Raw genomic sequence first — 16,727 nt, forward strand, 5'->3', positions numbered from 1 at the left:
CATCCAGTCATCTCATCCTCTGTCGTCCCCTTCTCCTCCTGCCCCCAATCCCTCCCAGCATCAGCGTCTTTTCCAATGAGTCAACTCTTCACATGAGGTGGCCAAAGTACTGGAGTTTCAGCTTTAGCATCATTCCTTCCAAAAAATCCCAGGGCTGATCTCCTTCAAAATGGACTGGTTGGATCTTCTTGCAGTCCAAGGGACTCTCAAGAGTCTTCTCCAACACCACAGTTGAAAAGCATCAATTCTTCGGCCCTCAGCCTTCTTCACAGTCCAACTCTCCCATCCATACATGACCACTGGAAAAACCATAGCCTTGACTAGACAGACCTTTGTTGGTAAAGTAATGTCTCTGCTTTTGAATATGCTATCTAGGTTGGTCATAACTTTCCTTCCAAGGAGTAAGCATCTTTTAATTTCATGGCTGTGTAGACAGGGATAATAACTGTATCCTTGTCGTTAGACTGCCGTGGGAATCACATATGTAGGTGAGGTTTTCGGGATAGTGCCTAATGAAGAAGGTGTCCGCAGGCAGTCTTGCCTTAGAGGTGATGGCAGTCACAGCTCCCTGTGTTAGGCATCAGCCCTGCTGTGCTTTTGCTTTCTTCAGGGGGAGGATGGCGTTTTGTTCCTCTCTGCCTACCCTCCCAACATAGGGCCAGTCATGGATGAGGTAGTCAATAGATGACTGTTGGAATAAGTGAGGTAGGCAGGTAAATTTCTTTTAAATCAGAAAGTTGTTTTCTAAATGACTAAACTTGAGCTCAGAGAGGTTGCTCCCAACCAGTTTTGAGCAGCTGCTGTAAATCAGTCCCTTAGATCATGTCACTTACTCTCCAGGCAGTGTTACGGGAGGTCTTCAAGTGGAGTCCCAGGAGGAGAGCCCCGTCTTTGAATCCTGAGCCCAGAACCATTTCCATTAAGCTCTCCTGCCTGTCTCACAAAACACACAATGATTCTTCTAGGGCCAGTGACTAACATAGAATCATAGCATTTGGGAAAATATATGAGTTGTAAAACGAATCGATTATCCAAGTTTTATTGATTTGTTTGATCACAAAGAAAACTATACATGAAAATGTTATACTGTTCTGAATATCCTAGGTTTTTTAATTCTACAGTAAAAAAGACAACAGGTAACTGAGTATGAACATGATAAAATGAACAACTAAGGAAAGAAGAGTCTGAGCAGACACAGAAAGGGTCGGTTAAGTGAGTACTTTACAAATGAAAGCAGATGCATGAAATTACAAGCTGTCAGATCAGCAATGGAAATGAAGATGATAAAGTGGCTCCTTCCATAGATTATAATTATTCATTTTGCCTGGTCCTGTCTCCTTTCTCCGTAATGTTCATGGAACGAGGGAGGGGTGGGAAGCTGTCGCAAGGAATGATGTTTCCCACAGAAGAAGGAGAAAAGGAAGTCTAGGAACCCAGGGTATTTCTGATCATAAAACATCGTTTTGTGACTTGTATTGTTTCTGGTGAATTACAGTTGTTTTCTTATGGAATATTTTTCAACTAACCGTGCTGATTAATAAAAAGGATTCAGTTGCAACCACAGGAAGTTGCAGCTGTAAAGTTTGTTCATAGTCGTGCTGCGGAGGCCGTCAGCCTGGCTCCCGAAACCAGCGTCACCGACGGGCACAGCGGTAGCAGCAGTGGCAGATGGGTGGCCAAGGAACGGAGCGGCTTACACAGACTGGCGGAAAAGGCTGCCTAATAACCACGGCCATGATTAGCTTGATGTGGGGAAAAAGCCTAAATGTCGGTCTAAGGAACATAGTTAGGCTTCTCCGTGATGATTTTGACACTTTTCCTGCAAGAAAAGGCTGCATAGATATCTTTGCTAAATCCTTTGTTACCTTTAGAAAAACAAATAATTTGAAGAAATTATATTCTCTTTAATTTTGAACTGTGTAATATTTATATATACAGAAAATAAATGGAATATATATAAGTTGCGAAGTATAATAATCGTGGTAAATAATACTTTATGAGAATTTTAAACTGGTCCTTTCCCATTCGTGAGATTTTTGCTCCTTATTTCCAAGCAGCGAAGTAGAGACATTTAAATACAGCCATAAAAATGGCGCGTTTGCACGCACACACCTCGGCTTCTTCCGTCCAGCACCGCCCTGAGTCTGGGGCCTGTGTGCTGGAGTGTGCATGGCACAGCATGCAGCTCCGGAGGCCACTGGGCAGTGATCCCTTCTCCAGCTTCCCTTTATCCAAACGAGCTGAGTTATTGATTTACCTGCTTTGAACCTAAGTTGTTATTTTGTTTCTCTTACTGGTACAGATACCTGAAACAGGATTGCTTCTCAGTTACTTTTTCCCTTCTATTTAGTGATCTCCAGTAACTACCAGACCTGTCTTGGCCTTCTGATGCATTACCCACTCATCGGGGACGTTCACTCACTGATTCTTAAGGCTCTGTTCCTTCGGGACCCGAAGGTAAGCTTCCCAAGCGGGATGTGCACAGGGTTAAGTGGGATGAAAAATTGGCATCTCCTCATGACTCTAAGGATTCGTGATGTAAAATTTGCGTAGTGGCAGATGAATCACCTGCTGAAAGAATTTGCCTTAGAGTCGCAAGCCAACACTCCCGTGCCTGGTGGGCGAGCAGCTCAGCGGGCAGACTTAGAGGACGCCGGCTGAGAGGTAGGAGCGCGCTCTGTTGTCATTCAGAAGGGCCTCCTGCCTGCCTGCTCCCTTGGGAACCCAGGACGTGGCTGAGTACCCGCTTCTGCTGGGAACCATACTTGGTGACCATCAGCTTCCCACACGGAGCCAAAACTGACCCTAGTAGAACCTTGAGGATCATGTGAAGACCAAGACATCAGAGCTCTAAAAAAAACACCCGTTTTCTAAGAGTTTATAATGTAATGAAATACTAAGTTATTTCATATTATGAATGTATATTTATTATGTGGGTTAAGAGTAACCTAATGAAGGAAAGATCTAAATTTTGCACTTAAGTGACCAAAATTTTCTTTATACTCCAGAGAAAAAGTGGGTTCTTTTACAACTAATGTTACATTTCTTGAAAATAAGAACATTACGTGATCTAAAAAAAAAAAACTGTCCTTGATGCTTCAGAGCCAAACAGAAATACTGGATGGAGCGTGAGAGAGGCAGCCTGGGACAGGAGGCCTCAGTGCCGGGCGGCGGGTGGTAACCCGGCCCTTGGCTCTCTGGCAGGGCCCCTGCAGTCCTGCTGGCCGCAGTGCAACTGTCTCTGAGTCAGTCTGTCTGCGGGTCCGCTGCCAGGGTGCTGTCTGATCGATGTGGGCCTCCGAGTCCACCGTGATCCTGATTCTGAGACATTTCTGTCCTTGCCTCAGTTGTTGACCTCAACCTTTGAGCTTGGTTTAAAATTTTTGTTTTTCTTGTGCCTATTTCTAATGTGCCTATTAATGCCTATGTGCATTCTCAGAAATGCACAATTTTTATATCATTTCTCCTGCACAAAATTTCATTATGTATCAGAAACATAATCCATCAATTCTCTGATACATAGGTAGCTTATCTTTTTTCTGGTAAGGTTTAGGAGTCAGACTATGAAAAACATAAAGTCCCATATTTTTTATGTGTATGTAGGCTGTAGAAGTATATATTTTTAATATGAAATAGCCAAGATTAGTGGCATATCTATAAAAGGAGTAAAGAATGAAGTTGCTGGTCAATGAGGTATCTGAGTTTTGATCTACAGACTTATGGTAAATTCTGCCTGCTCAGCACTGGGAATTATCAGTCATACAGAGTGGGACAAAAATTGCTAAAATAGCCATTTGAATTATCCATTTGTGTGATTTGTTTGGTTTAATTGAAAGGAGAAATGAATCTGTTACGTAAACCATCCATCTTGTTTTTTCCTAGCTATGGTTGTCCTTCCTAGAAACCATTTATGCTTATAGTTGCAGAATTCTAATACTAAACTAATCAGTGTTATTAGCAGAATCTGTGATTCTAGAATGCTTTTGAGCTCAAGAAGGTGGTAGACGGATCTCCCCTTGTGGTCCAGTGGATAAGACTGCAGTGCAGTGCAGGGTGCTCGGGGTCAGTCCCTACTCAGGGAGCTAGATCCGCAGCTACGGCCCGGAGTGTGTGTATACACACACACATAGAGAGAGAGAAGAAGAGAGAGAGAATAATGAAACCAGTTCTACAAGCATTAAATTCTTCTGTAAGCTTTAAGAGAAAAAAAAAATAGCATAAAAAGGTATCTAAAAAACAGTATTCCTCACTTTTACATTCAGGGTCTTACCAAGTAAAAACAATCAAGGTAAGTATCCAAAAGTTAGGACCTTAAACTGGTATTTCTGAGACATGAGAAGCTGGGCATGGGGTCATGTTGAAAAAGCTTTTGAGAACCCAGTCACGGCGTGGTGACGTCTGTGAGGGAAAATAAAGACAGCCGCAACATTTTAAGGGGGTTTCAGTTGGCCAGCCCAGCGAGGCGGGAGTTGAGCTGAGCGTATGTAATGCTGGCCCACCGACTTTATCAGTGCGTGTCAAATGATAACTGACATCACTCGGCACTGGTGCCGACTGGAGGTCTGTTGCAGGGTGGGGTCCTGGGTCTAACCAGGAGCCTGAGCTAGGAATCCGGACACCGGTTCAAGTCTTGACTCTCCTACCACACATCCTGTCATCTGGTGAAATCCACACTTCCTGAGTCTTGGTCTTCTCTTGTGTTGAATTACTTTGCTTCTGATAACCCACCCATGCAGAGCAGCCTTTGACCATAAAGAACTGACTTCTAATGATATAATAAGATCGAAGACACAAGTGGAAAAAAAAAAAAAGTTTACGCATATATTCTAAAACTCCCCAAGCAGATATGTAGCTCATGTCAATTATGAACTCATAGAGGAGGCCATGGACAGTTCAGTTCAGTTCAGTCACTCAGCCGTGTCCGACTGCTTGTGACCCCATGAATTGCAGCACACCAGGCCTCCCTGTTGGAGAAGGCAATGGCAACCCACTCCAGTACTCTTGCCTGGAAAATCCCATGGGCAGAGGAGCCTGGAAGGCTGCAGGCCATGGGGTCGCTAAGAGTCGGACACGACTGAGCAACTTCACTTTCATTTTTCACTTTCATGCATTGGAAAAGGAAATGGCAACCCACTCCAGTGTTCTTGCCTGGAGAATCCCAGGGACGGGGGAGCCTGGTGGGCTGCCATCTATGGGATCGCACAGAGTTGGACACAACTGAAGCGACTTAGCAGTAGCAGCAGCAGGCCTCCCTGTCCATCACCAACTCCCAAACTCATGTGCATCGAGTTGGTGATGCCATCCAGCCATCTCATCCTCTGTCGTCCCCTTCTCCTCCTACCCCCAATCCCTCCCGGCATCAGGGTCTTTTCCAATGAGTCAACTCTTCGCATGAGGTGGCCGAAGTATTGGAGTTTCAGCTTCAGCATCAGTCCTTCCAATGAACACCCAGGACTGATCTCCTGGGAGGGAATAAAGAGAGGAGGAACAGGTGTTGCTAGTACCCCACCTCATCCTCTGAAAATCCAGACATCAGAGTGCTTTTGATGTTTCCTGTGTATTAGCAGCAATGGAACACTTAAATCAGAGTGAGTATATACACAGAGGCAGATCTCTGTAAGCTAGTGCAAAGAAGAGGTTTGAAGGGCGGGAGTTTGCTCCCCATGTCCCAGCTTCACGAGGCCGTTGTGATTAGCGCTGCTGACAGACACAGTAAGACAGGAATGAACACGCAGCTCCGGGCCTCCCTGGTTCATCGTCAGCCTTCAGAGGAGCGCCTCGTCCTCCCGCTAGCCCTCAGTCCCAGTGGAGACTGCTCAGTTGAGGACAGACGGTAGTAGGGCCCGAGACACTGGGCTGTTACTTGTTCTCCATCAGATGTAGGCAGACGGTAGTAGGGCCCGAGACACTGGGCTGTTACTTGTTCTCCATCAGATGTAGGCAGACGGTAGTAGGGCTCGAGACACTGGGCTGTTTCTTGTTCTCCATCAGATGTAGGCCTTGCTGGGAAACTCCGTCTCATCCCAGCAGACTGAGGTGAGGGGCCTGGACACTAACCACAGGCTCATACTCCTCCACGCCTCCAAGCCCTTTGCCATGCTTGGTTTGGTCCTCACTCCAAGCTCCGAGTCGGGCAGAGCGGGTTATCTCTCCTCTTGCTTTTTCAGTGCAGAGGGATTAAAGCCATGTGGCTTTCCCCGGGCCAAGCTGCCTACAGGCGTGCAGACCAGCTAGAGCGGTTCCAGGCCCTGCTTCTGCTCACCCCGTCCTGAGAGTCTGAGCATCTGCTCTCCCTTCTCCAGGAAGGCCTTCCAGGCTCAGATAAGCAGGTGTTTTCCCTTTGAGTGCCCTCAGCACCTTAGTTTAGCGATTTGCGTAATCGCTGAATCATAGGTTAGCGATTTGCTTGTATCTTTTATCAGTTATCTCTCCTCAGGATCCTCTCATTTGACAGCTTTAGTCTTGTGTCCTGCAGTGGTTGCTCTTAAGAAAACAGTGGTAAATTGAATGCTGACTCTAGTCTGGGTGGATCTCACCTCACCTGTTTTCACCTCCCTCCACCATATCCACATTCCACAGAAACCCTGGTCAGTGGTATATTTGTCAGCTGTCATTTTTATCAAGACAGTGAAGAGACCCTAAGTCTGAAGTTAAAGGACATCTAGTTCCTTAGTTCGCTATCAGACAGAATTATTTGAAAACCTGTTACTACCCTCAGATACCATGGAACAAAGCAGACACAACAAAGAATCCAGTCAGTATATTTCACTTAGACTGTGAGAATTCCAGAACTGCAAAGAACCAAGAGAGTCTGACCACCTTCTTCTGTGTGCGAGCTGAGGATGAGAGTGGAGCTGAGGGCGTATGCAAGGCCGTGCAGCTTGTCAGCAGCAGATCAAGGGGCAGAACCCAGCCAGGTCTTTCAGCCTCCTTCCTGCCGGAGACATGTAGCTTGTATTAGTCTTAAAAATGTAGAGTCTTGGTTACTGATACTTCTCATGTAGATTCTTTTATTTATAGTAGTAGGTGTTTATGTGCATCTGTAGTGAGTGAGACGGAGGTGTTTGTGAGTGACCCAGGAACTACTTGCAGTGTGGTCAAATGTGTGAAGAGACTGGGCATCACATGTCTGTAGCGCCCTCTCCTCCGTTCCCCTTACCCTGCGGTTTCTGTTCTTGGCTCTTCAGACCACACTCTGGATGCATGGTTTCCTGTCTTTTGTTATGTTAGAATCACTGAGCAGATTTCCAAAAGCAATCCACTAAATGAAGTGGGGGATGGAAGGAGGGCAGTCTGAAAAATATGAAGGGATTAAAAACATTGTTCTAACTAGTTGTTCAAATTCCAAAAAAAATTTAAAAACCCAATTAGAAACAAAAGTCATAGAGAATGTGAGCATATTGTGTTCCTTAAATAACCAGATGTTCTTTCCTTCCTGAAGGCAGTAAAGGCTCGGAATAAAAGGTTTAAAACTACTGTTTTAAGTTAACTGTGAATTTTGCAAATCTGCTTTTACCCTTCAGCAAATAAAATTCTAATACGGAAACATAAGCAAAGTCATTTTCATTTTTTGGTCCTCTCTTATTTGTGTTGTATGTTGAGTGCTAACCTTATCACAAAGACTTATTACAGATGAAATACAGTACATTGATTAACACTGTAGATTATTCCGCAAAAATTTGACAGCCGTTTGAAAACTAGAATATTGTCAAAAAATTATTTCCGGTAAGTTCGCAAGCATCTCTTTTAGCAGTGACTGTTACTGTTTATGGGAGAAAACTGCTAGAAATAAGATAACTTAATTCTGTAGTCATTCTTGTACACAAAAACTTCCTATAAAACATAGTGTACAATGTTCTTGGGCTTGGCCAGTTCTGATTTGGCTTTTGTTTGGATTTATGTTAGACTTTGCTTTTTAAATTATAAAATCCAAATACTCAGATTTTATGCCGGTAATAGATTTTTATTTTTTTAATTCCAAAACCCTCACTGTACATGCAACTTTTTTTTTTAATGTCAAATGTCATTTTACTAAAATGTCATATATCAGAATTGAAATGATAAGTGGATTCAAGCCTGGTGATGATGATAGAAGATGCTTCACTCTGGCAATGCCATTATAATATCTTCTTCTCTGAACAGGGAAGGACCTAAAACCACACACACTGACTCTTTGAGAGTGCACATTGTCCATTTATCTACTTTTTCTAATGTTCTTGTCGAAGGTTCTGTTCAGATTTCCTAGGATACTCTTTGTGTGATTTTGTTATAGAAAGAATGTGTTACTTCTGGTTTTGTCGTCCTTTTTCCCCCTCTAAGAGCTGAAGCCGTTCCCTGAAATCTGCCTTTCTTGAAGAGTCGTATTTCTGTGTGTTTTCTCTCTTAGTGTCCAAAAGCGGGTGTTTTTTTCTTTGTATCTACACATGACTCTATATTGCTCTTTTTATCACTAGATTTTAACCAGCTGAATGTTTACTGTAGTTAATATTTAGGTATTGGTGATTCCTCAGTTATGTTTTCACATTCAATCAGAAATATAGACTTTTTGAAATAGACTAACCTTAAAATCCTCAAGTTTTACTTCTGAGTAAATAGTGGTTTTCAACAATCTATAAAAGAGTAATCAAAATATCTTTATTGAGCCAGTATTTGAGTTGGTTATTTATTATGTTCAGACATTTCATACAGCAGAATTATGTGTTTCTCTAAACTTATTAAGGGTTTCCTAGGGCCTTTAATAATTCTGGATTCGTTTTCTAAAAGTATTGTGAGTCTGTCATTCAGCAGACCTTCACCGCGCGTCGCCCTGCACGGGCACTGCTCAGCTGCGGGCCACATTGAAGGTGGACAGAGAAAGGAAAGAACAACGGCCCTTCCCATAACAGGCAAGCAGAGAAAGTGCTCAGTTTGTCGCGTGTTACAGAAGGTGTGAATAGGATGTCATCCTTAAAGTGAGAAGAGGGGGAAGAATCTGACTAGATGAAGACCTCTGTGGGTTGGTCTAAAGGCTCTCTCTAAGGAGGTACCATTTCAGGTGAGAACTGTTGGAGAGGAAGGAACTATGCAGCCAAAGAGCAGGGAAAGACGCCTCCAAGAAAGGGAACAGCAAACACAGACGCCACGGGAGGAAGGAGCTGGGACGGTCAGTGGAGCCAGAAGGCCAGCGAAACTCCCGGGCCTGCCTGAGACACGGCTGGGCCCTAGGACTGATAGCGGAGCCAGGAGGCCAGCGAAACTGCCCGGGGCCTGCCTGAGACACGGCTGGGCCCTAGGGGCTGCGAGAAGCTCCAGAAAGACACTGGGCTCCTGACGGCTCTGCCTGATGGTTAAGACCCCTTATCATAGACGACTCTTGCTCTCAGGCAGAAGTGCCAAAAACTCTTCTTAAAGGAGCTCCTCACCCCTTGGTAAAACACGTTCATTTAGTCAGACCTCCAGGAAAACACACCCATTTATTCAAACCTCTACACTGAAAAGGCAAAATGATAGGATACTGAAAGAACTCCCCAGGTCAGTAGGTGCCCAGTATGCTACTGGAGATCAGTGGAGAAATAACTCCAGAAAGAATGAAGGGATGGAGTCAAAGCAAAAACAATACCCAGTTGCAGATGTTACTGGTGATAGAAGCAAGGTCCGATGCTGTAAAGAGCAATATTGCATAGGAACCTGGAATGTCAGGTCCATGAATCAAGGCAAATTGGAAGTGGTCAAACAGGAGATGGCAAGAGTGAACGTCAACAATCTAGGATTCAGCGAACTAAAATGGACTGGAATGGGTGGATTTAACTCAGATGACCATTATATCTACTACTATGGGCAGGAATCCCTTAGAATAAATGGAGTAGCCATAATGGTCAACAAAAGAGTCCGAAATGCAGTACTTGGATGCAGTCCCAAAAATGACAGAATGATCTGTGTTCGTTTCCAAGTGGCACCCACTCCAGTACTTTTGCCTAGAAAATCCCATGGATGGAGGAGCCTGGTAGGCTGCAGTTCGTGGGGTCGCTAGAGTCGGACACGACTGAGCGACTTCACTTTCACTTTTCACTTTCATGCATTGGAGAAGGAAATGGCAACCCACTCCAGTGTTCTTGCCTGGAGAATCCCAGGGAGGGGAAGCCTGGTTGGCTGCCGTCTATGGGGTCGCACAGAGTCGGACATGACTGAAGCGACGCAGCAGCAGCAGCCAAGTCTATGCCCCAACCAGTAACACTGAAGAAGCTGAAGTTGAACGGTTCTATGAAGACCTCCAAGACCTGTTAAAACTGACACCCCAAAAAGATGTCCTTTTCATTATAGGGGACTGGATTGCAAAAGTAGGAAGTCAAGAAACACGTGGGTTAACAGGCAAATTTGACCTTGGAATACAGAATAAAGCAGGGGCAAAGGCTAATAGAATTTTGCCAAGAGAACCGACTGGTCATAGCAAACACCCTCTTCCAACAACACGAGAGAAGACTCTACACATGGACATCACCAGATGGTCAACACCGAAATCAGATTGATTATATTCTTTGCCAAAGATGGAGAAGCTCTATACTCTCAGCAAAAACAAGACCGGGAGCAGACTGTGGCTCAGATCATGAACTCCTTATTGCCAAATTCAGACTTAAATTGAAGAAAGCAAGGAAAACCACTAGACCATTCAGGTATAACCTAAATCAAATCCCTTATGATTATACACTGGAAGTGAGAAATAGATTTAAGGGCCTAGATCTGATAGATAGAGTGCCTGATGAACTATGGACTGAGGTTCATGACATTGTACAGGAGACAGGGATCAAGACCATCCCCATGGAAAAGAAATGCAAAAAAGCAAAATGGCTGTCTGGTGAGGCCTTACAAATAGCTGTGAAAAGAAGAGAAGTGAAAAGCAATGGAGAAAAGGAAAGATATAAGCATCTGAATGCAGAGTTCCAAAGAATAGCAAGGAGAAAAAGCCTTCCTCAGCAATCAATGCAAAGAAATAGAGGAAAACAACAGAATGGGAAAGACTAGAGATCTCTTCAAGAAAATTAGATATACCAAGGGAACAGTTCATGAAAAGATGGGCTCGATAGAGGACAGAAATGGTATGGACCTAACAGAAGCAGAAGATATTAAGAAGAGGTGGCAAGAATACACGGAAGAACTGTACAAAAAAGATCTTCATGACCAAGATAATCACGATGGTGTGATCATTCACCTAGAGCCAGACATCCTGGAATGTGAAGTCAAGTGGGCCTTAGGAAGCATCACTACGAACAAAGCTAATGGAGGTGATGGAATTCCAGTTGAGCTGTTCCAAATCCTGAAAGATGATCCTGTGAAGGTGCTGCACTCAATATGCCAGCAAATTTGGAAAACTCAGCAGTGGCCACAGGACTGGAAAAGGTCAGTTTTCATTCCAGTCCCAAAGAAAGGCAATGCTAAAGAATGCTCAAACTACTGCACAATTGCACTCATCTCACACACTAGTCAAGTAATGCTCAAAGTTCTCCAAGCCAGGCTTCAGCCATATGTGAACCATGAACTTCCAGATGTTCAAGCTGGTTTTAGAAAAGGCAGAGGAACCAGAGATCAAATTGCCAACATCCGCTGGATCATGGAAAAAGAAAGAGAGTTCCACAAAAAAACATCTATTTCTGCTTTATTAACTATGCCAAAGCCTTTGACTGTGTGGATCACAATAAACCATGGAAAATTCTGAAAGAGATGATGGGAATACGAGACCACCTGACCTGCCTCTTGAGAAACCTATATGCAGTTCAGGAAGCAACAGTTAGAACCAGATATGGAACAATGGACTGGTTCCAAATTGGGAAAGGAGTACGTCAAGGCTGTATATTGTCACCCTGCTTATTTAACTTATATGCAGAGTACATCATGCAAAATAACAGGATGTATGAAGCATAAGCAGGAATCAAGATTTCCAGGAGAAGAATCAATAACCTTAGACATGCAGATGACACCACCCTTAATGTAGAAAGTGAAGAAGAACTGAAGAGCCTCTTGATGAGAATGAAAAAGCTGGCTTAAAGCTCAGCATTCAAAAAACAAAGATCATGGCATCCAGTCCTATCACTTCCTGGCAAATAGATGGGGAAACAATGAAAACAGTGACTGACTTTATATTTTTGGGACTGCGAAATCACTGCAGATGGTGACTGCAGCCATGAAATTAAAAGACACTTGCTCCTTAGAAGAAAAGCTATGACCAACCTAGACAGCATATTAAAAAGCAGAGACATTACTTTGCCGACAAAGGTCCGTCTAGTCAAAGCTATGGTTTTTCCAGTGGTCATGTATGGGTGTGAGAGTTGGTCTATAAAGAAAGCTGAGTGCCGAAGAATTGATGCTTTTGAACTGTGGTGTTGGAGAAGACTCTTGAGAGTCCCTTGGACTGCAAGGAGATACAACCAGTCCATCCTAAAGGAGATCAGTCCTGAATATTCATTGGAAGGACAGATGCTGAAGCTAAAACTCCAATACTTTGGTTACCTGATGTGAAGAACTGACCCAGTTGAAAAGACCCTGATGCTAGGAAAGATTGAAGGCAGGATGAGAAGTGAGCAACAGAGGATGAGATGGTTGGAAGGCATCACCGACTCGATGGACATGAGTTTGAGCAACCTCCGGGAGTTGGTGACGGACAGGGAGCCCTGGCGTGCTGTAGTCCATGGGGTTGCAAAGAGTTGGACACGACTGAGCAACTGAACTGAACTGAACAACTCCTCTTCCCTTTCTCCTTTGATAACCATAGGTTTGTTTTCTATGTCTGTGAGTCTGTGCTTTGTAAGTAAGTTCATTTGTATAAGTTTTAGATTGCACACATAAGCAATATCGTGTTTGTCTTTGTGTCTTACTTCATGCAGTGTGGTCATCTGTAGGTCCATCCGTGGTGCTGCGAGAGGCATATTTCGGGCTTTTTGTGGCTGAGTGTTACTCTGTAGTTATGTGTTCCGCGTCTTCTTTATACATTCATCTTTGAACACGTGTAGGTTGTTTCCATGTCTTGATTCTTATACAGAGTACTGCTGTGAACATTGGAGTATATATTTCTTTTCAGACTACAGCTTTCTCCGAATGTATGCCCAGGAGTGGGATTGCTGAATCACACAGTAGCTCTGTTTTTAGTTTTTTAAGGAAACTTCCTGCTGTTCTCTATAGTGGCTACACCAATTTACATTCCCACCAACAGTGTGGAAGGGTTCCTTTTTCTCCATACTCTCTCCAGAGTTTATTATTTGTAGACTTTTTGATGACGGCTCTTCTGAGCTGTGTGAGGTGATACCTCCTTGTAGTTTTAACACGCTTTTCTCTGACATTTAGCAGTGTCAAGCATCTTTTCGTGTGCCTCTTGGCTCTGTGGATGCCTTCTTTGGAGAAATATCTATTTAGATCTGCCCATTCGTTGATTGAGTTTTTTAGTCTTTTGATGTTGAGCTCTGTGAGCTGTTTGTATATTTTGGAGATTAATTCCTTATGGGTTGCATTGTTTGCAAATATTTTCTTTCATTCTGTAGATTGTCATTTATTTTGTTTGTGGTTCCCTTTGCTATGCTAAGTCACTTCAGTCGTGTCTGACCCTGTGTGACCCCATAGATGGCAGCCCACCAGGCTGCCCCATCCCTGGGATTCTCCAGGCAAGAACACTGGAGTGGGTTGCCATTTCCTTCTCCATTGCATGGAAGTGAAAAGTGAAAGTGAAGTCACTCAGTCGTGTCCAACCCTCAGCAACCCCATGGACTGCAGCCCACCAGGCTCCTCCGTCCATGGGATTTTCCAGGCAAGAGTACTGGAGTGGGGTGCCATTGCCTTCTCCATCCCTTTGCTGTGCAAAAGCTTTTAAGTTTAATTAGGTTCCGTTTGTTTATTTTTGTTCTCCTTTCCATTACTCTAGGAGATGGATCCAAAAACATATTGCTGTAATTTACATCAGAGTGTTCTATCTATGTTCTCCTCTAGGAGTTTTATAGTATTCAGTCTTACATTTAGGTCTTTAATCCATTTTAAGTTTATTTTTGTGCATTGAGAATGTCCTAATTTCACTTATTTTTACAGGTGGTCTAGTTTTCCAAGCACTGCTTATCAAAGAGACTGTCTTTTCTCTATTGTCTCTTCTTGTCTCCTTTGTCATAGATTAGTTGACCCAGGTGTATGGGTTTATCTCTGGACTTTCTGTCCTATTGCACTGATATGTATTTGGTTTTGTGCCAGTACCATGCTGTTTTGCTTATTGCAGCTTTGTAATATGTTCGGAATTTAAAGAACCTGAGTCCTCCAGCTCCATTTTCTTTCTCAAGATTGCTTTGGGTGTTTGAGGTTTTTTGTTTCCATAACAATTTTTTAAATTTGGGGTTATAGTTCTGTGACAAATGCCATTGGTAATTTGGTTGGGATTGCACTGAGCCTATAGACTGCATTGGGTAGTACAGTCGTTTTGAAAAGATCGATTCTTACAGTCCAAGCATTGGTGCATCTCTCCATCTGTTTCTGTCAAGTTTGACTTCTTTCATCAGTGTCTTACAGTTTTCAGAGTATAAGTCTTCTGCCTCCTTAAGGAAGTTTATTCCTTAGTATTTTATTCTTTTTGATGTGACGTTAAGAGGGATTGTTTCCTTAATCTCTGTTTTTGATCATTCCTTGTTAGTGTGTAGAAATGCAGCATAATTCTGTGTCCTGCAGCTTAACCAGATTCATTGATGAGCTCGTAGTTCTCTGGTAGTGTCTTTAGGATTTTCTATGTACAATATCATATCATCTGCAAACAGTGACAGTCTTACTTCTTTTCCCATTTGGATTCCTTTTTTTCCCTCGTATTGCTGTGGCTAGCAGCAATAAGTGAATTTTGCCGCTTCCAAAATTATGTTGAATAAAAGTGGCAAAACTGGACATCCTTGCCTGGTTCCTGATCTTAGAGGAAATGCTTTCAGCCTGCTCCACTGAGTGTGGTGTCAGCCGTGGGTTTGGCATACAGGACTTGTGTTATCTTAGAGGAAATGCTTTCAGCCTGCACGACTGCGTGTGGTGTCAGCCGTGGGTTTGGCGTACAGGACTTGCGTCATCTTAGAGGAAATGCTTTCAGCCTGCACCACTGCGTGTGGTGTCAGCCGTGAGTTTGGCGTACAGGACTTGCGTCATGTTAGAGGAAATGCTTTCAGCCTGCACCACTGAGTGTGGTGTCAGCCGTGGGTTTGGCGTACAGGACTTGCGTCATCTTAGAGGAAATGCTTTCAGCCTGCACCACTGCGTGTGGTGTCAGCCGTGAGTTTGGCGTACAGGACTTGCGTCATGTTAGAGGAAATGCTTTCAGCCTGCACCACTGAGTGTGGTGTCAGCCGTGGGTTTGGCGTACAGGACTTGCGTCATCTTAGAGGAAATGCTTTCAGCCTGCACCACTGCATGTGACGTCAGCCGTGGGTTTGGCGTATAGGACTTGCGTTATGTTGACGTAGGTTCCCACTGTGCACACTTCTTAGAGACTTTTTATCATAAATGTTGAAATTTCATCAATAACTTTTTCTGTATCTATTAAGATCATCATATGGTTTTTATTCTTCAGTTTGTTAATGCGGTTATCATGCTAATTGATTTGTAGATATTGAAAAATCCTTGCATTCCTGGGGTAAATCCCACCTAATCATGGTGTATGATCCTTATAATGTATTGTTAATTGAATTGCTAGTATTTTGTTGAGAATTTTTACATCTATGTTCATCAGTGGAATTGGTCTGTAGTTTTCTTTGTTTATGGAATCTTCAGGCACTAATTTTTTAAAATACATCACATGTGTAGGATATCCTATTTGGTGGTAGTTTATTAGGCATTAATTTATATAACGTTTCAACTTCTGTGCTGTTATTTAACATAAGTAAATGTTTTATGTTTAAGTAAAAAGTTGATGTGAAAAGTACTTTTTTCCAGTGATTTTTGCAAGATTTATTGGCTAAAGTGTGGCTTGTCGTAACAACATTTGCTCAAAATAAGCAACGTTTGTTTACATCTTTAAAGTCACTCTTGAAAAGTTCACTGATTTTTTTTTTTATTGTGGGTGGCCAAAGAGAGCTGTGAAACTGTGGTGAAGAGTGCTCTGAATGTTTTAGAGGAAAGAGTTTCTTTACTGAAAGACCAATTATCATGGTGATTTACTTTTTCTCAAATAAGTAAAGAAGAGACTAAAATCCATGGTTAATTCTGTTCTCATTAACAATACACGAAACAAAATTTATAAACCAGTTCTCTGCTTTATAGTTGCTGTTTTACAAGTAAAGGCAAAATCTTGGCTTTTACAGAGACATATTTATTTTATAAATAAATATTTATAAACCTTCTTAATAGCTTTCAAAGCTGTTAATCCTATGCATGTCAGCTTAGAAAGGCAGTGAGGCCACAAATGGACAGTGTGAAAGTGTTACAGCAGGTCGCAGGGAGGTGTCTGTGCCCTGCCCCACGGGCAAGGGGCAGTGGCCGCCCCGCCTCACCGCTGACCTGCCCTCACACAGTCAGAGAAGGCCCGGCCCGTCGTGCAGCCTTAGGTCAGATTCTAGGTGGACTGGCAAGACCGTAATTAGCCTATAATCTCTAAAGGTCGTTTCCAGTTCTAAGTGCAGAGAACCTAGCTAATCACTTATTTTTCTTCTTGTATATTGAGTGCCTTGTTCAGAAGGAAAAGGTGCTACTTTGAGTTCTTTGTCATCCTAATGTTATAGTTGAAAGAAATTGAAAGTTATAAATCACAAAGTATA

The 16,727-nt window shown here is 43.1% G+C and overlaps 1 protein-coding gene across 1 annotated transcript in view; it reads left to right on the plus strand.

The window, feature by feature from the left end:
* Window positions 1-16,727, plus strand: part of TBC1D5 (TBC1 domain family, member 5) — a 540,661-nt gene that overhangs the window by 393,600 nt on the left and 130,334 nt on the right. Inside the window, exon 16 of the mRNA XM_010856750.1 lies at window positions 2,351-2,457. Coding sequence (XP_010855052.1) covers window positions 2,351-2,457 — 107 coding nt within the window. The remainder of the gene's footprint in view (window positions 1-2,350; window positions 2,458-16,727) is intronic.

The sequence above is a fragment of the Bison bison genome, unplaced genomic scaffold (assembly GCF_000754665.1).
Source record: "Bison bison bison isolate TAMUID 2011002044 unplaced genomic scaffold, Bison_UMD1.0 scf7180017864374, whole genome shotgun sequence".
In the NCBI taxonomy this organism is placed as follows: domain Eukaryota; kingdom Metazoa; phylum Chordata; class Mammalia; order Artiodactyla; family Bovidae; genus Bison; species Bison bison.